The following is a 20826-nucleotide window of genomic DNA, read 5'->3' as shown; positions in this document are numbered from 1 at the left end:
GAGGGAAAGGGGCTGGAGATTTGAGTTTGATCACCGATGGCCAATGATTTAATGAATTGATTCACTTAATTAATTTAATTAACTGCACAGGGTTCAGCTTCCAGGTGAGTGAACACGTGGAGCAGCGAGGACGCCGGCGCCCCTAGAGAGGGTGTGGAAGCCCCGTACCCTTTCCCCAGACCTTATCTGGTGCCCCCCTTCCATCTGGCTGTTCCTCTGTTAATCCTTTTGTGGTAAACTGGGGATCTAGTCCTGTGAGCCCCTCTGGCCAATTAATTGAGCCCATGGAGGTGGTCTTGGGGACCTCCGGTCTATAGCCACTAGGTCACAAGAACAGATGACAGCCGGGACTTGCAGGGGGCGTGTGAAGGTGGGGGAGGGGCACCCTTGCAGGACGGAGCCCCTAACCTGCGGGATCTGATGCCGTCTCTGGGTAGGCAGTGTCGGAACAGAATGAGGTTGTAGTCAGTCACCCATCTGGTGTCAGAGACTCGTTTGCTGGGGCGGGGGAAACGTGTACCTGGGAGTCAAGGGCGGAATTCTGGGCTCCTGGCACATGACTTGGATGCAATGCTCTACACTTGGCAGTTTCCATCCTTTCAACCCCACAACCACAAAAATCTTGGTTTTTAATTCAGGGTAGGACAAGGAAGGGGAGTGTGCCCTCAAGAGTCTCTCAAATGTCCCATGAAAGGTGAGTCGTGTGTATGTGTGTGTGTGTGTGTGTGTGTCAATGGTAACAGTGACAAGAGTCCTGGATGAGTCTTCCCATTGTCCAGGTGAACTCACTGGAGCCTCACAGGAACCCCGGAAGTGGGGCTGGAGGATTATGAGGACAAGCAGCACCGACTGGGCTCAGTGTCCCTCACTCCCCTGTGACCGCTGCCTCCCTGCTTCTCTCCCTGGAGCTGCTTGCTGTGCCGGGATGGAACTTTCACTGCATTTGGCAAACTGTGCTCCCCCGGGGGCAGGCGTGGGAGGAGGGAAGAGATCCCGGAATCCAGGAATTTCAGGGTCGGAGTGTTCCCCAAGGCTCCCTCTCCCCAGTGCTTGACTGTCAGCACCTGAGCAAGGGCTCCCCGAGATGCCTTTCGGGCTGTGAGCACCGGAGCCGTGGTTTGGGATTTTTATAACGGTGGCCCTAAAGCGCCCTGCTCCCAGGGGCCCAGCCGGATTTAGGTGTGCTGACATCCCTACCGACAGCTGCCCTCGGGCCGCAGGAGCCCGTGAGCAGCTTGGCTGTCTTCCATGTGCAATCCCGGCGGCCTCCCGGCAGCTCTGGGAGGGAAGAGAGAGCACCTGTCCGCAGCTCGGGCCCCACCTAACAAGGGACCACTGAGCAGACAACAGGAAGCTCTGCAGGAGAGCTTCACAAAATCTACCATTTTAGTTACTTCTAAGGCCACAGCTCAGCGGCAGGAAGTACATCCACGTTGTCACGCAGCCGTCACCCCGCCCACCCCAGAGCGCGTTTCGTCTTGCAACACTGAAGGAAACTGTGTCCCCACTAATCACTACCTCTCTATCCCTCCTTCCCCCAGCCCGACAGCCATCATCCTACTTTCTGTCTGTATGAATTTGACTCCTCTAGGGACCTCATATAAGTGGAATCACAGAGTGTCTGCCCTTTCGTGTCGGGCTTATTTCATGTTTCCAAGGCTCTTCCGTGTTATAAGGTGTGTTAGAGTTTCCTTCCCTTTTTCAAGGTTGAATAATAGTCCGTCCTATACATTGAAAGCCAGCTGAAGGCAAGGGGATAAAGGAATGGGTAAATCAGGAGGAAAGTTGCAAATCCTGGCCATGACCTTGAGCTAATTCTTACAAAGCCCTTGGAACAGTACCTGGTACATAGCAAGTGCTCAGTAAATTCTAGCTAGAATGATTACTGCTATTATTGTTACTAATATTTTTTTGAAGCTGGTGATAATATAATATTAGCATAATTATAGTATTAAAATGAGTTTCGGAAAGAGATCACGACCAAAAATTGTCACTCCCTGCTTGCTGTGTCAGCATGATTTTTCAGGATTTTTTTTTCCGTCCCTCTCCTCCTCATTCCCTTTATTAGCTACTAAGGGTGGTTAAATTCACCACCGAGGCCATAGATTCCAGAATGTCAACAAGGGTTGTGATGGAATGAGAGAAGGCCAGAGACCCTGGCTTCAGAGCCCTGTGGCTCCATTGGGTTGGATCCGTGGTTGCAGACGTAGTCCCTGGTGGTGACTTCGGGTACGACTCCTGGGCAGGAGTGGGGACAGCCAGGGCTTTATCTGGGTCATCGCGTCTCATAAGGAAGGCATTCTTCAGTCCTGTACCTGGAAGGAGGGTGTGTGGGGGGAGAGCAGTGCGGAGGACGGGATGGACCAAACACCTGTTGCTTTTGCCTGCCCAGCATCCTTTCTTGGCCTTTTCTAGGAAGAGCGTCCCCCTCCTGCGGGTGACTGCCTCTCGACCCCCTGTGGTTGTAGTGAGCCCACTAACCAACAAGCCTCACCTCCGTGCCTACCAGCCTGTTACAGCCTGAGTGTCTGTGTCCCCCCCACATTCCCATATTGGAATCCTGCACCCCACATGATGGTATTCAGAGGTGGGGCCTCGGGGAGGTGATGAGGCCATGAGGGTGGGGCCTTCAGAAACAGGATTAGTGCCCTTTTATTTGCTTATTTATTTTTTAAAAGCACATATTTTATTTTTTTTTAAGTTTATTTACTTTGGGGGGGTGGGGAGAGCACACGGGAGGGGCAGAAAGAGAAGAAGAGAGAGAGAGAGAGAGAGAGAGAGAATCCCAAGTAGGCTCCGGGCTGTCAGCGTGGAGCCCGATGCAGGGCTCAAACTCACAAACCGTGAGATCGTGACCTGAGCCGAAACCCAGAGTCGGCGGCTTAACCGGCTGAGCCACCCAGACGCGCCGGGATTAGTGCCCTTTTAAAAGAGACCCCGCGGCTCCCTGGCCCCTTCCACATGTGAGGACACAAGGAGAAGTCAGCAGGCTGCAGCCACGTAGCGGGTCCTCACCACAGTCCCCCCCGTCTTGGCACCTTGACCCCAGACTTCCGGCCTCCACAACTGTGAGAGATGAATGCCTGTGGTTTCAAAACCCTCCAGTCTGCAGTTACTTTGTTACGGCACCCCCCCAAAAGGACTAAGACGCACCCCAAAACACGGGTGCGCCTGTGACCTCCACGAGGCCAACCCGATTCTCCCGAAGGATCACAAATCCTGACGGGACAAGAAAGGACGGTGACTGAGTGTTAAGGGATGGAACCGGCCTCCTGAGTCACGCCAAGCTCCTGACGCACTGCGGGCCGCCTGCTTCCGGACCTTTCCCGGGCCTGGCGGTTCTGCTGCACCTTTGAAGCTGGAACTGCCTCAGGGGGTGTTCCAGAAAATTCTTAAGTGAAATTTAGCCTGAATCAATCTGCAGCGCTTGTGTTCAAAAAACTTAATAAAACCACAGGTCCAGGCAGCCCAGTGTTTGGCAGTCAGCTCCCTAATTCTTCGGCTCCAGTGGTTGTGGCCAGGCCCCCGGGGGAGGGAGGGCCACCTGGAGGGTCTGACTTCCAGCGTCAGGCTGACAGACTGGCCGGCACTCCTACGGCCTTCAATTAGGTTACAAAAGGGAGACCCTGCTGGTTTGTCTAGTAACACAGAAATTCTCCAAGCCTTTGACGAGAGCAAAGGGGATATTTTTGAAATATTTCCCAATGCCCCCTTTATCTGTGTGACGTCCCCCTCCCCGGCCCCCTTCACTCTCGATCTCTCAGGGAATAAGAGAAAAGGACAAGAAGTCCTCAGGGCAGAGAGAAGCAGACGTGACCTTGGGGGAGTGCCTACTACAGAGAATGGAGGAGGGAGAAGCCTCCCAGGATTGGGAGGGAAACAGGCAGAGAGAGCAAAGAGTCAGGGGTTAGCTTCCCAGGATGGCCGGACTCTGGCAGAAGCAGAAGCAGCTGGAAAACTCCCTGCCCCCTGGGGGCAGGAGGCAGCCAGAGGGGGCAGAGAGGACTGGGGCAGGAGCAGGAGCCAGAGAAGAGCCTGTGGTGTTTTGGGGTCGAGGCCACCGGCCCCCGCTGCCCCCAGGGGTCCCCATCCAGTCCTGCCCCCACCCCCTCTGCAGCTCCCCCCGGGGCCTGAGCAAGGCCTACAACGCAGCACGGGACCCTGGCCCAGGGCGTGGGGACCTCACAGAGACGTAGGAGTCTATTCCCCGGCCGTGTGGGCGCGATGCAGGTGCGGCTGGAACCAGAACACCTCAGAGCCCAGGTGCCCCGTCCCAGCCAGCAGAGATCCTCGAGGTGGTCTTCCACGGCCGCCGCCCAGTGGGACGGTGGGACACAGGCGGCCTCTGTGCAGGCCAGTCAGACCCCCGAGGGACACACAGGCACCCCCAGCCCCGTGCCTTCTCAGGGAGGAGGCACAAACTTTCTTAAGCAGCGTCTCCCGCGCGTGACAGGCTTTCTTGCCCGCCCCCCACCAGTGTCTCCTGGGACTCTTGCTTCACCAGGGCTGCTGTGGTAAACAGCACCCTAGTGCGGTGGCCGGCCTGGCCCCTGAGGCTCCCAGGACCGAGGAGAGGCCTGGGCATCTGAGTCTGTTGCCAGAGAAAGCAGCAGGGAGGCCAGGTGGCCGCTGTCCCGGTTGGCCAGCCCTACCTCAGGGACAGCGTCTGTTCAGAGTGCCCCCTCGTCCCACCCTGCTCAGAGGGCCCCAGGGGACACGGGCAGGGTGCCAGCAACCCAGAGCCTGCCAGCAACAGCCCCCGGTGTGGCCTCTGGAAGGCTGCGAGAGGACCTGGGTCCTGCGAGAGGACCTGGGGCTTCCGGCCACATCGCCACGAATGAACCACGCGGCCCCCGATGCCAGCCTGCCCACACATGGAGACACAGAGCTCAGCCCGTGACTGCCATACAGGCCATGGCCACAGACACGGGGTCTAGAGCCGGTCTGCTGTTTCCTAGCTGTGTGACCCTTCTAAGGGCTCAGTTTCCTCATCTGCAAAGTGGGAGAGTCACGGCCACAATCCCGTATCTCCAAACCACCGGGGCCAGCTGTGTTGCAGAGTCTCCCACTTTTTCTGGAGTTTTGTAAGTTTTTCAAGACCCTGGCTGCCCCGTCTAGCAACACGCTGCTAATATTTCTGCGGGAAAACGACGAATCCGCCAACGAGGTGGGACACGTAAGAACCATCACCTTGCACCGGGTCGGGTTCCTCCACCACACGAGTTCGGAAAACACGCCTCAGTCTTCAGAGAACTCTGCATCTCACGGTTGCAGGGACGAGGCCTCAGACCTTGGGTGTCACCCACCTAGGAGTGTGGCAAAGGGATGTGACAGCACCCGAGGCAGCCACCGTTGACGCATTTGCTGCGTGCTCCGTCCACGCTGGGCGCCGCGTGACTTGCTCCTCACGACAGCTCTGTGCCACAAGAACTATTTTAATACCCATTTCACAGCTGGGGGATCGAGGCCCAGGACAGAGGAGGAACCCGCTCCCCGTGGTCGGCTGGACCGGGGTCCTGGTGTTCATAGCCACGCCCGTTGTGCCCGCTTCACAGCTAGGACAGAGGGGGCGGGGTGGGGGGGTGGCGCTCAGGCCTCTGCCCTCGATTCTACCGCCTGGCTCGGCTTCATTGCACATAGAGAAGACAGCAACAAGGAAGGGGAAAGTGCAAGCTGCTTCTCAGCAAGCCCTGGTCGTCCCAGGAGAATTGCCTCAGTCGTTGGCATTTCTGTGCCTGTAGAACCCGGACCCAGTTTTTCCGATCGCTCAGAGTTGGCCAGCAGAGGCTCGGGCTTCCCTTTGGTCAGCAGAACCCGCCGGAGACCCTGCACTTCGTGCCGTCCTCCTGTAGCCCCCCGGCCGGACCAGAGGCCCCGCAGAGGTGAGGACGGAGCGGGGGAGGGGGGGAACTCCTCTCCCTGGGCACCCCAGCCCACGGTGAGACAGCAGCACCGCTCACCGCCCTGAAGGGCAATGTGCCCCAGCGATGGGCTGCAGGCACTTGGTTTAGGAAAAAGAGCTCCTAAAGAGCCAGGGCCACCAGGATCCAAATCCCCATCCCGCCAGATACCTGACCACCGGAAAGATCTGAAGTTCAGTGTCTTTCATGGTAAATCAGGGTAGGAATCTCTCCTTCTGGGCTGTTTGAAGGTTTCAACGACAACGGGATTAAGAGGGTGACGGGACTGACCAAGTTGCATCTCCCCTCCGCTGGCTGGGGACCCCACGGCCCTAGACAAGAGGTCCCGGCCCCCAGAGCCTAGGGGGCCTCACCGGTGACAGGCGTTTCCCTCGAGAGGATGTCATCCTTGGAGAAAAAAAAGACGCTGAGGGATGTGTCTCCAATCTGCAAAGAGAACCTGCAGCGTTCGTTCCCTGGATTGTAGGTTTATTGCGGGGGGGGGGGGGGGGGGGGAGGCTCGGGGAAGGGGGGAGGGGAGATGGTGAGGAAGATTAAGGGGAGTATCTCAAAGCTGTGTGTTCAGAGTGAGCTGCCTTTTCCTTAGCCTGGGTGTCGGGGGGAGTTGGTTTGCAGGGAAGGGGCCGCTGGAGAACAGGATGGAGCTAAAGGCTCCCCAGGCAGGCGAAGAAAGACCATCGGCGATACAAGCTCGCAAATGGAAATAAGTTCTGGAACGTTCTTAGCAATCCGTTCCTCTCTCAATGTGACCACCCTCTCACACCCATCGAGGGGATGTCCGTAGGGGCAGGGGGTGGGATCTGAGGGGACCAAAGAGCTCCCTGTGTCGCCTTCACCCTTCATCCCATAGGACTCACGGAAAATGGCGACAGGGCGCTGGCAGAGGGTGGGGCCCCAGACGGGAGTTTCTCAACCTCAGCCCCACTGACATCTCGGACTATGTCATTCCTAACTGTGGGCCTGGCCTGTGCATTGCAGGCTGTTTAGCGACCTCGCTGGCCTCCAGCCAGCCTCCCCCAGAGTTGCGACAGTTAAAACAATGTCTCCACGGGGCGCCTGGGTGGCGCAGTCGGTTAAGCGTCCGACTTCAGCCAGGTCACGATCTCGCGGTCCGGGAGTTCGAGCCCCGCGTTGGGCTCTGGGCTGATGGCTCAGAGCCTGGAGCCTGTTTCCGATTCTGTGTCTCCCTCTCTCTGCCCCTCCCCCGTTCATGCTCTGTCTCTCTCTGTCCCAAAAAATAAATAAATGTTGAAAAAAAAAATTAAAAAAAAAACAACAACAACAACAAAAAAACAATGTCTCCAGACATTGCCAACAACCCCTGGGGAGAAAACTCACCCTTGACTGAGATCCACGGCTCCAGGCTCGTACTGCAGGCCCAGCTGGGATCACACTGCCCTCTCCTATTTACCAAATGTATGGCATTGGTCTCTCTGTGCCTCAGTTTCCTCATGTGGAAAATCGGGATAATATTAGCCTCCATGTCACAGAATCACTGAGAGGTGTATCAAGTAGGGAAATGCAGGTCTGGCACAAATAAGCACGAAAATGTGCTTCATGTTCTAGGCCATGGTGCCCTGGAGACAAACTTCCAGAATCTAGCTTTGTAAGTCAGAGAGGAGAAAACATGTGTTTTATTTATTTTTAAAATTATTTTTTTAAAGTTTATTTCTTTATCTTGAGAGAGACAGCATAAGCCGGGGAGGGGAAGAGAGAGAGAGGGGGAGAGGATCCCAAGCAGGCCCCAAGCTGTCAGGGAGATGCCTGACTCGAAGCTTGAAGCCGGGAGCCCTGAGACCATGACCTGAGTCAAATCCAAGAGTTGGACACTTCAGGGACTGAGCCACCCAGGCACCCCAAGGAGAAACTCTTTATCTTTGATGCATTAACTCTACCTCCAGGACTATCCCAAAGAAATAACCAAATGGGTGGGCCAACATTTAGGTAAGGATCAAAAATTATTCATAAAGCAAAAAATTATTTATGAAAACAAAACCAAAGCTCAAACTGAAGACAACCCACAGATTCAACAGTAGGGGACTTATCAGATGCACAATGACACATCCGTCTGATGGAATGTCACACAGATTTAAACAGCTTGTTGGAAATTATTTACTAATACAGGGAGCCACCGTAATGCAATGTCAAGTGACAAAAATTCACACAAAACTGTATGAACGTCATGAGTCTAAATTTTGGTTTGCTTATTTTCTTTTTTATTTGAGAGAGAGAGAGAGAGAGAGAGAGAGTGAGCAGGGAAGAGGAGCAGAGGGCCTGAGAGAGAGAGAGAATCTTAAGCAGGGTCGGTGCTCAGCATAGAGCCCAACTCGGGGCTCGATCCCACAACCCTGGGATCATGACCTGAGCCAAAATCAAGAGTTGGACACTCAACAGACTGAACCACCCAGGTGCCCCTTGTTTTACTTATAAAATAAAATGTCCAGGGGCGCCTGGGTGGCTCAGTCAGTTAAGCGTCTGACTTTGGCTCAGGTCATGATCTCACAGTTTGTGGGTTCGAGCCCCGCATCGGGCTCTGAGCTGACAGCTCAGGGCTTGGAGCCTGCTTCAGATTCTGTGTCTCCCTCTCTCTCTGCTCCTCCCCTGCTCATGCTCTGTCTGTCTCTCTCTCTCTCAAAGATGAATAAACATTAAAAAAAAATTTTTTTTAAATAAAATAAAATGTCCACAGTGGTCATTTCTGTGTGCTGAGAATACAGAAGAATTTTATTCTTTATCCCTAAATTTTCTACAGTAAATCTGTACTTATTTAAATAATTAGGGGGAAAAGGATTACAAGAATGTTTGTGCCTTCAAACTATGTATGGGAGGACTTTTGTTTCTGAGTTCTTTCAGAAGCAGAGAGGAGGGAAGAGAGGGGCGGCTCAGCCGGTTAAGCCTCTAACTCTTGGTTTCACCTCGGGTCATGATCTTGAGGTTTGGGAGTTCGAACCCCGCATCAGGCTCCGTGCTGACAGCGCAGAACCTGCTTGGGATTCTTCCTCTCTCCCTCTGTCTCTGCCCTTCCCCTGCTCGTGCTCTCTCTCTCAAAAGAAATAAATAAACTTTAAAAAAAAGAAAAAGAAAAAAGAAGGGAGAGAAAGATGACCATGAGAGAGAAGGCGTATCTTGAAGATATCATTTCTGACATAGCTCTGGGGCCAAGTACCAAATATAGCAGGAGAAATGAAAGGACGTGTCCCTTTCCTAAGGCTGCCACAGACTGGGTGGCCTGAAACAACGGAAGTGTATTCTCTTGTAACCCTGGAGGCTGGACTCTGAAATCAAGGCGTCAGCAAGGCCAAGCTCCCCCCTGTAGGCTCCCGGGGAAGAATCAACCCCTGGCTCACCTCCTGCAGCCTCTGGTGACTCAGGCAATCCTTGCCTGGCGACAGCTTGACTCGCATCTCTGCTTCTGTCACCACGCCACCTCTTCTGTGTCCTCTCCTCTTCTCGGAAGGATGACAGTCATTGGATTTAGCTCCCCCCCCCACCCCGCCCCCATCTAGGATGAATTCGTCTCCAGATCCTTTAACTGATTACATCTGCAGAGACACAGCTGTCAAATAAGGTCATATCGGAGGTTCCGGATAGACATGAATTTGAGGGGCACAGCTCTTCAACCTGCTACAGGGGACAGTCTTGAAAAACAAATTAAGGTTATCACAGGCAGGTGTATGGCAAAAATGATCGCTATGGAAAGTATAAAAGGGCATAGCGTGAAAAGCGAGCTTCCCGGGGCGCCTGGGTGGCTCAGTGGGTTGAGCGTCTGACTTCAGCTCAGGTCGTGATCTCACGGTTCCTGGGTTCGAGTCTGTGCTGACAGCGCGGAGCCTGCTTCTGATTCTCTGTCTCCTTCTCTCTCTGCCCCTCCCTTGATCGTGGGCTCTCTCCCTCTCTCTCTCTCTAACATAAATAAGCATTCAAAACAAAAAAAAAAGCAAGCTTCCCCCTCTCATCCCTGACCTCCAATCCAATCAATGTTACTGGCTTCTTGTCTCTACAAACACACGTGTCTTTCTCCTACACAAGTTCAAGTGTAGTATACAGTGTTCCACACCCTGCCTTTGTATTTACCAGTGTATGCTGGAGATCCTTCCCTCTGTTCACATGGATTTGCCTCATTTGGTTTAATGACTACATACCGTTTCATCGGTAGATAAACCCTAGTTTACTCAGCTGATCCATTCGGGGTGGTTTTCGATTTTCCTTTTTCCTTTTCTTTCTTTCCTTTAATTTTTTTATGTTACAAATAATATTCCGATGCTTCCTATTTGTATCTGCATGCTATGCCCGGCTCTTTTCTTTTTTTTTAATAGACTTTTTTTTTTTTTTTTAGAGCAGTTTTTTTTTTTTTTTTTTTTTTTTTAATGGGAGGATTAGGTAAGTTGTTTTTCCAACGTTTATTTATTTTTGGGACAGAGAGAGACAGAGCATGAACGGGGGAGGGGCAGAGAGAGAGGGAGACACAGAATCGGAAACAGGCTCCAGGCTCCGAGCCATCAGCCCAGAGCCCGACTCGGGGCTCGAACTCACGGACCGCGAGATCGTGACCTGGCTGAAGTCGGACGCTTAACCGACTGCGCCACCCAGGCGCCCCTAGAGCAGTTTTAAATTCACAGCAAAATGGAGGGGAGCCTAAAGAGATTCCCCGTATGCCCCCTGGCTCCCCGCACACGCAGAGCCTCCCCCACTATTAACATCCCAGACCAGAGTGGTCCACTCCTTGCAGATGGTGAGCCTACGCTGACACATCGTTATCACCCAGAGTCCACAGTTGGCATCGGGGTTCACTCTTGGCGTACATTTTACGGGTTTGGGCAAATGGATAATGACACGTGTCTACCGCTATAGTATCTGACAGAATAGTCTCCCTGACCTAAAAATCCTCTGTGCTGCACCCATTCATTTCTCCCTCTCCCCAGCCCCTGGCAACCAGTGATCTTTTTACAGCCTCCAGAGTTACGCCTTTTTCCAGAACGTCAAGTCATATGGTGGGAATCACACAGAATGTAGCCTTTTCAGACTGGCTCCTTCTGCTTAGTAACATGCATTTAAGGCTCCCCTATGTCTTTTCATGGCTCGGTAGCTCATTTCTTTTAGTGCTGAATAATATGCCTTTATCTGACGGGACCACACTTCGTTTATTCACTACCGAAGGGCATCTTGGTGGTCTCCAAGCTTTGGCAATTATGAATGAAGTTGCTATAAATATCCGTGTGCATGTCTTTGTGTGGACCTAAGTCTTCAACTCCTCTGGGGAAATATCCAGGAGCGTGATTGCTGGATCGTATGATCAGAGTATGTTGAGTTTTGTGAGAATTTCCCAGAGGTCTTTCAAAGCGTCTTGGCATTCCCGTGGGCAATCAGCGATGGTTGATATGGTGGTTGACATGAACCGCCGAACTTAATCAGAGCCCCCCAGCTTTACCCCCACTCGTTTGTGTGCGTATTTAGTTCTATGCAATTTTTTTCACATGTGTGGATTTGTGTGGTCAACACCACAAGTGAGATACAGAACACTTCTGTGACATGGATCCCTTGTGCCCCCCCCCCCGCCCCTTTATAGATACAGCCACCTCCTGGGCCTGCTCTGACTGTCCATTTTAACATTTTCTGGCTCGCTATGTTTCAGACAGATCTCTTGTAAACAGTGTATATAGCTGGGCTTTGCTTTCTAAGCCAATATAAGGGTGTTCTCATCTTGAGAGAGGGTTTTTATCCTGTTTGTGATTACATCATTTTAATCACGAAAAATTACTGCTCCTCACTGTTTATTGGGGTTGGCATTGTCCTAGCTATTTCACAGATAACGAAAAGGAAACAGAGCAGTGAGTTAATTTTCTTGAAATCACAGAACTGGTAAGTGACAGAGGGGGACTTCCCACCCACTCTGCCCTACTGTCTCTATACTAACTATAGGTGAGTTTCCTCTTCTGGAAGGTTAAAACCATGTCTCTTCCCAGCCGGACGCCCTGCCCTTCTGAGTATGGAGAAGAGCAGAGACACCGCTTGGACCTTCACCACAGTGGAGGCCCCTCACATCTGCCAAGGTAAGCTTTTCTCCATCCCAGCCATTTTCCTTAGAGGGGAGAACAGAATCCAGTGATGTCTTTGTAAGAGAAAGACGAAAAACGGAGTGATCCAGAACATTGAAAAGCACAAGGATACACAAAGACGTGGCTCCCAAAATACCAAAGTCCTTGTCCTCCTTGTGTTTCGCCCGCTGCTGCTTCTCCTTTTCTTGCTGCTTTCTTGTCTTCTTCCCGGGTCTAACTGATGGGGTACTCTGGGGTTCGGCCTGGGACCATCCCTGGCCTCTGCTGGTACTCTCTCCCTAAGGCTCTTATGCCATTTCATGGCTTCGAGCGCTTTCTACACAGATGGTTCCCACATTTCATCCCCCAGCCGGAACAGGAATCATACATCCACTGCCTACTCAAGCATCGCTTGGATGTCTCACGGGCACCTCAGACTTAACCCACCCCCAAAGTGAGTCTGAAACGTTCACTGCAACAGTCCTTCGGGCCCCAGACCTGACTCACCCTGAAGTCATCCGGGACTCTGTTCTCCCACATCCCACATCCCCTGATGAATCCTGTGGCTTCTTACAAATATAATCCTTGCCATCACTTCTATCAACCTGGTCCCCTGCAGCTGTCCCCTCTCACTCTGACTATTGCAACAGCTTCTAACTGGCCTCGCTTCCTCTTTTGCAAGTCTAGAGTCTATTTTGCAGCCTGAGTGATCATTTTTAACATATAAGTGAGATGAGGACCACTACTGGCTCATACAGTGTCCTGGGGCTTATGAGAAAAAGCTCACCCACTTAACAAGTGTAGATATAGCTCTGAGGACGCCTGGCTCCACAAATGGAGAGAAACTTCATGCAATCAAGCAAGCAAGCAATCAAAGTGCTCCTTTCTCCCGATAGACACAGCACCTCCCCCCATCCCTGGCCCCCAAGGGCTCACACCTTGGCAAGTCGATTCTGGGGTAGATTTTAGATCCCAGCTGTATGCTCAGGCAGGACCTTTTACAGTTCTCATAATACTAATATAATATCAATATGTCCGTTGGAATCTAACTTGTAAAAAGGGCCTTATAAATTGTTCTCTTGTGAAATGATCTTTTCATCGTTATAATCAATTCGGTCACAACAGCCAATGGCTGGAAACAATCCAAACATACCAATCAGTGGAAGAATAGATCAATAAATTGCAGTGTATTTATACAATGAAATACTCCATAGCAATCATTTAAAAAAATTTTTTATGTTTATTTTTGAGAGAGAGAGAGAGAGAGAGAGAGAGGATGCGAGTAGAGGAAGGGGAGAGAGAGAGGGAGGCACAGAATCTGAAGCAGGCTCCAGGCTCTGAGTTGTCAGCACACTGCCGGATGCAGGGCTTGAACTCACAAACCGTGAAATCATGACCTGAGTCGAAGTCAGATGCTTAGCCGACTGAGCCACCCAGGTGCCCCACAGCCATCATTTTTAAAATCAGTGATACCCACCACATGAGCGCATTTCATACACATCATATTGAGTGAAGGAAGCTAAAGAAGTTAGTCCATTCATGTGAAATTCAAGAGTAGGCAAACTGACCCATGGTTATAGAAGTCAGAAACCACTGTCCTGTATCTTGATCTGGGTGGTGATTCCTCGGGAGCGTATATAAGTGAACGTTTACTGAGCTGAGGACTTTACTTTGTCTACTTCCTGTATATAAGCTGCCCCTCGATATAAAATGTACAAACAATAGTTTGCAAGTATTTAGTACGTTGTGAGTTTTTCATTATTTCGATTTTATGTAGTCTAAAATCCCTCCACAAACCTTGAACTTCACAAGGATCAGGGCACCGGCAGTAACCTTGCTTTCCATGTGCCCAACCAGAAGGCTGTCTGACTGGTGAGGACACCTCTCATTCTCCCATGGGCAGAACGAGCACGGCTTTGGTGGCCCAGGAGCTGGTGGATGACCAGGCGGGGAAAGGCTTCGAGGCTGGCATCGGTTTGCAGAGGTAACTGGGAGAGCTTTGTCCCCGGGGAAGGCCGCTTCTGCCGAAACGTCCTGGGCATCCTCTTGATACGTGACGAGGAGAAAAAAGGGACTATGCTAAATATTTTGGACAGAAGAAGCGAGATCCCGTCAGGTGCATGACCCCGGGCGATAGGCCTCAAAGGGCAGCAACTGCCCCCCTCGCAGAGGGCAGGCTCGTGAAGGCTCACACATCACCAAAAAAGCCCCTTCGTGGCCCTGCATTGATGAACTCGGGCCCAATTATCCGTTCATCGGCAGAAGCCCCCAGCAGCTTGCGGCCCAAGGTAGAAAATCAGCATATGTCCGCTGAGTGAGTTAGGGCATCTACGCTGTGTGGTGCCTCCTCCAGTGGGACTGCAAGTCTACACCCGTCAGTGGGCACCGCCGGCTCGTGACTTTGTAGTGAGCACAGAGTGGGGGTGTCAACTCTGGCCCTGCTCGCCCTTCTCCTCTTTGTCTCTATTCACTTGAGGAAACACAGTGAGCAGGCAGGGCTGCGTTGTGGGATCCGTAAAGCTTAAGGTTCCTCGGCAGTGCCCGCCTCCTTGCCTGCATCCCTCCCCTTTTCCACGGCCAGCACCCTCCGCCCCACAACCTTCTGCTCCGTGACCTGATTTGTGGCTGCTGGTTAACTGATCACTGGGCCTAAATTTTCTAGTTTATTAGCGCTAAGGGGTTTCCTTGGGAGTCTATTTCGTTTTTAACCTTTCCCATTAAGAAATTGGTGTGTGTGTGTGTGTGTGTGTGTGTGTGTGTGTGTGAAGAGAGAGAGATTCAACAGTATAAGCATATATACTTCAGTGAGGAGTTCCTGACGTCAGCTGACAGAGGAGAAAGAAACAACCGCTCCTCATGCGCTCCTCAGGGCAAGTCCCCCTTCCCTCTCTGGGCTTCTGTTGCCTCTGCTGAAAAGTAAAGGAGGCAGCTTGGGTCTTGGCTGGGGTCCCTTCCAGGTCTGATTGCCTCCTCTGGGCCAGGGAACCTGTGTCGTCACCAGGCCTCCTACGCCCTCCCTGGTGGAGCGATGGCTCTTGGAGTCCATTTGCTCTTGCCCGATACCGCTCTCCCGTAAGGTCAGACTCCGCTGGGGTGATACTTTGTACCGTGAGATACTGGGGAGGAGAAGCCTGGGTCCCTTTGTCCCTGACGTCTTCCACGAAGGACCAATCCCGTCTGTTTGAGTGGCCAAGTGAAGCTGGCCACGTGCCGAGGAGAACCTCCAGAACGTTGGTGATAACTCACCTCAGTCCTCTTGGTGTCCAACTCCTGGTGGAAGCAAAGGTCACCACAGCAGCCAAACTCAAGGTCACGGACGTGTAGGCTGCGTTGTACAATATGGCGCCTCCTTCCTCTGACTCGCCTCTGCGTATACGGGACCCTCAACCTGGTCTTCTCTTTCTCCTGCGTTTCCCACCCCGGTCCCTCCGTTAGTCCCATGTTGCTCATCTTGACTCAGATCTTACCATTCCCCCACTGCCCTTTCCTGGGTGACCGTGTCTCTGAACAAGGCTGAAAATGTCCCTCAGGACATTTGTCCCTCCAGAAGCCCCTCTTACGTGTTTCTTCTCTTTACAGAAGGAGCAGCTCCCAACAGCGTTCTAGGACTCTCCACAGTTGGGTCAGAGGTAACAGAGGTGTCAGGGAGAGGCAGGAAGGACTCAGAGTCAGGAGTGGCGAGAGCATCCAGAAACCGCAATGGGCCTAAGAGTGTGACTTTGCCACCTGGGAGACTGAAGCCAAATCTTTATTTCACTCATCCACAGGGACCAGGATGACATTCTTCCATGTGAAGGTGTGCAGCAAGGAGAGGAGGGTCTGTCACCTGAAGAGATAACATTTTTGGAAGAGTTCCCCATCGTGAAGGAGGAGCTAGAAGCAGGCATCAGAAAGCTCCACGCCCTTGCAGACCACATCGACACAACCCACAGAACACTCACCAAAACCAACATGGCGGCCAACTCCATGGCGGTGGTCTCAGGAGCCATGAGCATCCTGGCTCTAGTCCTTGCTCCAGCAACAGCAGGAGGAAGTCTGATGTTCTCTGCTGCTGGTAAAGGTCTGGGGACAGCAGCTGGGGTCACCAGCGTCTTGATCAACATTTTGGGACACTTTCGAAATCAAGAAGCCCGAGCTCAGGCCAGCAGCCTAGTGCCCACCCGTGGCCACGAGGTCGGGGAGCCCGGGGGGCAGAAGGCGTCTTACCTCATGGCTGTTGGAAAGATGGCTTATGATTATGGAAGTGCCATCAAGGATATTAAGAAGGACATCCGCGCCCTTCAGATAGCTAGAGCCCACCCACGTCTGGCCACTGCTGCTAAGCGTCTCCTGACCACTGGCCGAGTCTCGGCCCGAAGGAGCAGGCAGGTGCAAAGGGCCTTTAAAGGCACGACGCTGCTGATGACGACAAACATTCGCTTGCTGGGGAGTGCAATGGCGGGCTTATCCCTCGGCCAGGACTTGACCGCCCTCCTGAAGGACTGGAAGCGACTGAAGGAAGGAGCAAGGGCGAAGTCTGCGGAAGAGCTGAGGGCCCAGACCTGGGAGCTGGAAAGGACGCTGACAGAACTCACCCAGCTCTATGAGAGCCTGAAGCGGAGGGTGAGGCTGACATCTCCCTCTTGGGTGGAGCTGGGGGAGGGAGGCGGGAAGTTTGAACTGGGACTTATGGGCACCAAGGCTTATGGGAAAGGTGTTGAAGGAGCCGGGGCGCGCGCGCATGCGCGCGTGTGTGTGTATGTGTGTGTGTAGTTTGCTTGGATGTTCCTGAGGACGTGGGGCAGACGGTGGCCCCGAAGGTCCAAATGACGTCGGGGGCATCTTGATGATAATGGCGCCTGTCCTGGACAGCCCTGGTCATGCCTTCTATTTCTTTCTCAGTGCTCTAAGAGGGTCTTCCCGGTTGAACAGAAGAGGGCACTGAGCCACACGGAGTGTTGTGGACTGGCATGTGTCCCCTGAACTTTCGTGATTCAAGTCCCAATGCGACTCGGTAGAGGTCCCAAAGAGGGCCTTTGGGAAGTGATTGGGGCTGATTCAGGTCTCAGGAAGGGGTGATTCTATACGACTGTGTCCTAAGCGGAGGAAGGAACACAAGAGGGCTCTCTCTCTCTGCCTGCGCCCGCACAGAGGAAAGGCTGTGGGAGCCATCAGCAAGCCCGGAGGGACATCTCACCAGGAACCCAATGGGCCGGAGCCTCCAGAAAAAGGAGAAAATACATTCCTGTTATCCAAGGCACCGGCCTGTGGTGTTCTGCTAGGACAGCCCCAGCTGGCTAAGACGGGGAGCTTCTGAGGTTCGCCAAGTTCTCAGCTGGGTGGTGACAGAGTCAGGATACACAGCCAGGAAGCCTGACCGCAGAAGCCCCCGGAGCTGCCTGCCAGGCTGAGCCGGAGCCCTCTTTAGCTTTCCTGTGACTGCTGTTTTCCTTTCTTTACAGAAACTCTTCCAAGAGGAAAGACCCAGGAGCTCATCTTCGGGAGGAGCCACGGGGGTCTCTGCCCCAGCCCCCAGCCAGGCGTGGGGAAGCAGGACCCCAGGGGACACAAGAGGACGAGGGCAGGCTGAGCCGCCGGGCCTCTGAGCAGAATTAAAAGGGGCAGGGCGGAGGCGGGCTGGTTGGCAGAAGGGATGCCTGGAAACTGAGCAACCGGGAGGTCCACCTGGGTCCCGAGGGCGCTGTCGGCTGGTGAGGGTGGCCAGGGCCATCTGTCCTGCCTCTCCTTTGCCACCCGGCTTCTTCATTGTCCCCCACTCTTCCCTGGGGAGCCACCTCATTCCCACTGCTTTGTCAGCACCCCGTTCGCTCATGTGCACACAGGCTCTCTGCTAAGCGGGGACCATGAGACAAGGAAGGTCCCTCAGGTGAAGGTCACCTTGGGCTCACCTTGCGCTCACCGGCTGCCTTGCTCTGCTCTCTTCCTGCCCCTGCCCTGCAGTAAAACCCTGGGTTTGCACACACAGGGATGTCACCGGAACCTGCCGGACCAGATTCCATCAGGAGCCCTCCCTTTCTCCCCAAGTGCTCTGCGCAACTTAGGACCTCTCCAGGCTTCCCCATTCACCTGTCTCTTCTTCTTTTCTCCTTTTTTATGTTTTAGCTGCTATTTTGAAAGCAGTGCATGGACATGAGGTACAACTTTTTTTAAAGTTCAGGAAAGTAAAAACCAGGCGTTGGAAACAATGCATCAACCAAGGGTGACCACTGTTGGCAGCCGGGTGTGGAATTTCCTTCCCGTGGTTACTTGCTTTGGGTGTTAAAGTGTAGCGGTCATTAGACTGCGTGCGGGCGGGGGGCGGGGCTTCCTCCAGGCTGCCTTTACAGAAGTTTTTTTTTTCTGCAAACCAATGAGTGGTCTTGCTCTCATTCTCAATTCCTTCATTTGCCTACAGATCTAGCACTTTGCATTTTGCTGTTTTCACTTAACGATATTTTCCTGCCCTTCTATATTTCACTTGGTTTTTATAGACTTTTTTCGTGTGTTGCACAATATTCTCTTGATTATATGTAGTCTTTTATTTTTTTTTTAATTTTTTTAACGTTTATTTATTTCTGAGACAGAGAGAGACAGAGCATGAATGGGGGAGGGGCAGAGAGAGAGGGAGACACAGAATCAGAAGCATGCTCCAGGCTCTGAGCTGTCAACACAGAGCCCCACGCGGGGCTCGAACTCACGGACCGTGAGATCATGACCTGAGCCGAAGCCGGAGGCTTAACCGACGAAGCCACCCAGGCGCCCCATATGCAGTCTTTTAAATTAGACACGTTAGTCATCACTTTCTGTTTCAAGTGGCCAAAACCAATGCAAACTGGCCTACCCAAAAAAGGGGAGTTTATTGACTCACGTACTTAAAAAGCTTAGGGGTACAGTGGACTTCAGGTGTGTCTGGATCCAGAGGGTAAAAATGATGTCATCAGGTTCCCATTTCTTTTTTTTTTTTTAATATGAAATTTATTGTCACGTTGGTTTCCATACAACACCCAGGGCTCCTCCCAACAGGTGCCCTCCTCAACGCCCGTCATCAGGCTCCCGTTTGTTAGCCAGGCTTCCACCAGGTTGAGGGAAGAGGGCCCACCCCTCCCGGCACCCCCAAACCCCCCAGTGGCCCCCTTCTTTCCAGTTGGGGGCGTCCAAGGGGAAAGGGGCGGAGCAAAGGTGCAGGGACCACTCTGATTGGTCAGGACTGGGTCCCGTGCCTTTGCCCCGGCTGGTTACTGGTAAGAGTTTATGGTAAAACAGTATGGTTACTGAAAAGAGCCGGAAGAAGGAAAGCAGCAAGGGGTCCGGTAGCTGCCCTCCTCTTTCAGGGACATTTGGACTAATGGCGATTTTTAAAACGTATACATAGCGGTAAAGTGAACATCTGTGTGCCAAAAACTTGTTGCGTTGTTGTTGAGATTTTTTTTCTCGAAATTGTGTCCCTGAATGGGGGTAAAAAGAAGGACAGTATGAAGGGAAAGGAGGAGATGTGCTCGGCACAAAGCCAGACCTGGGGCTCCATCCACAACCCTGGGATCATGACCTGAGCCGAAATCAAGAGTCAGACACTCAACCAACTGAGCCGGGCCACCCAGGTGCCTCCCTGCATTCCTCTCTGATAAAACTTGTGATTCCTGCCTGAATGCAAATCCATAATCTTTTGAGCTTTTACAAGACATAAGAAAGTATAGAACCCTGTAAAAACTGTTCATTCTCCGGAGCACTTTCTTCCCTGTGACGAGCGTGTTTCCCCGGCAGCTGTCCTCACTTGGGCTCGAATAAAACTCTTTCTTACTTCTAGAGATTCCACAAAGGTTGCTCATTGTGCGTCAACAATCAGTAAATAGACAGCTTTCTCCACATTTAATACTGTTGGCTTAGTGTATGTGTCCTTAAAGTTCCAAATAAACGCTATCAGTAATGATACCAGGCACAGAATAGGTAGTCACTAAGCCTGGGGTTTTGTTTCTTCTGTGGAATGTCTGGGAGAAAACGTGAAAGAGTGAGTTAGCATGGAGGTCGGAGACCTACCTCCGACACTTACCCGCCGGGTTCCATTCCTGGATTTGGGTGCCTCAGCCACGACCCACGTGTAACCCAAATGAAATCCAGGGCTCCATTTGGGCGTGGATTTGTGGTCTCGGAGAAAATGTCCTTGACAGAAAGTCCAGTCCTTATGAAGGCTGTTGAGCCAACACTGGGAGGTGGGAGGTGGAGGGTGGGGGGCGGAGAGGCCGTCCTTCCCTCCCCATCCACCCCTCAGCCTCAGCCTCTCCTCCCAGAGGGTAGGGGCTCCCAGACAGACTCTTCGCTGCACCTGTCTCTGCACCCCACTCCCTGACTTGGAGCCCCAGCGACCCTTCTCTCTCCTCCGGCAGTGCCTTCCATCCTGGGCTCTCTCCGCATCACCGTCTGTTTCTCTGATGTCTAATCTTACACCACCCGGAATCCTGGAGAAGGGGTGCCTTCACCTCATTGTGTCTCCCCGTTAGTTAAGGCTTTGTGCTCCTGGCCAAGAGATGCCCTTTAACCATCTGTGTCCCTCAGGGCAACCCCACCCCACCACTGGCCTCGCTCTTCCGGCTTGAGTGGGGTTCTCATGGGTGCCCCATGCCTGACTCCACCACGGCCAGTCAGGAATTCTGAGAAGCCTATCGGTTCTGAGATGTAACCTCTCTTTTAGTAAGCGAGGGAGTCGCACACGTTGGCGTCCTCCCATGAGTGTGGAGAAGCAGCTGTCAGGTGCCCCGGGATGCCACAATCTAACACACACAAGTTCCAGGCTTTTCCAAAGCGTTGGTCCTTCCAGAGGGGCCAGTGAATTTGTCCTGCCCAGGCTGAGGTCTGTGACAGCAGCAAACACGTGGTCAACAGTCCTGCTGGTGACC

The 20826-nt window shown here is 52.7% G+C and overlaps 1 protein-coding gene across 1 annotated transcript; it reads left to right on the top strand.

Annotated features, from left to right (window-relative positions):
- The first annotated feature begins 5747 nt into the window (after positions 1 to 5747).
- Positions 5748 to 18964, top strand: LOC112863340 (apolipoprotein L6). Its single transcript, XM_086712377.1, is given in 6 exon segments — positions 5748 to 5882; positions 11885 to 11971; positions 13814 to 13940; positions 15724 to 16558; positions 17398 to 17448; positions 17450 to 18964. Coding segments are annotated over 5 exon segments (1179 nt in total). The 5' UTR covers positions 5748 to 5882; positions 11885 to 11907; the 3' UTR covers positions 17552 to 18964.
- Positions 18965 to 20826: the final 1862 nt, after the last annotated feature.

This window comes from Puma concolor, chromosome B4, assembly GCF_028749965.1.
Source record: "Puma concolor isolate L17-30 chromosome B4, mPumCon1.1.hap2, whole genome shotgun sequence".
In the NCBI taxonomy this organism is placed as follows: domain Eukaryota; kingdom Metazoa; phylum Chordata; class Mammalia; order Carnivora; family Felidae; genus Puma; species Puma concolor.
The sequence above is the reverse complement of the archived record's forward strand: the minus strand, read 5'-3'. Positions and strand labels throughout refer to the sequence as shown.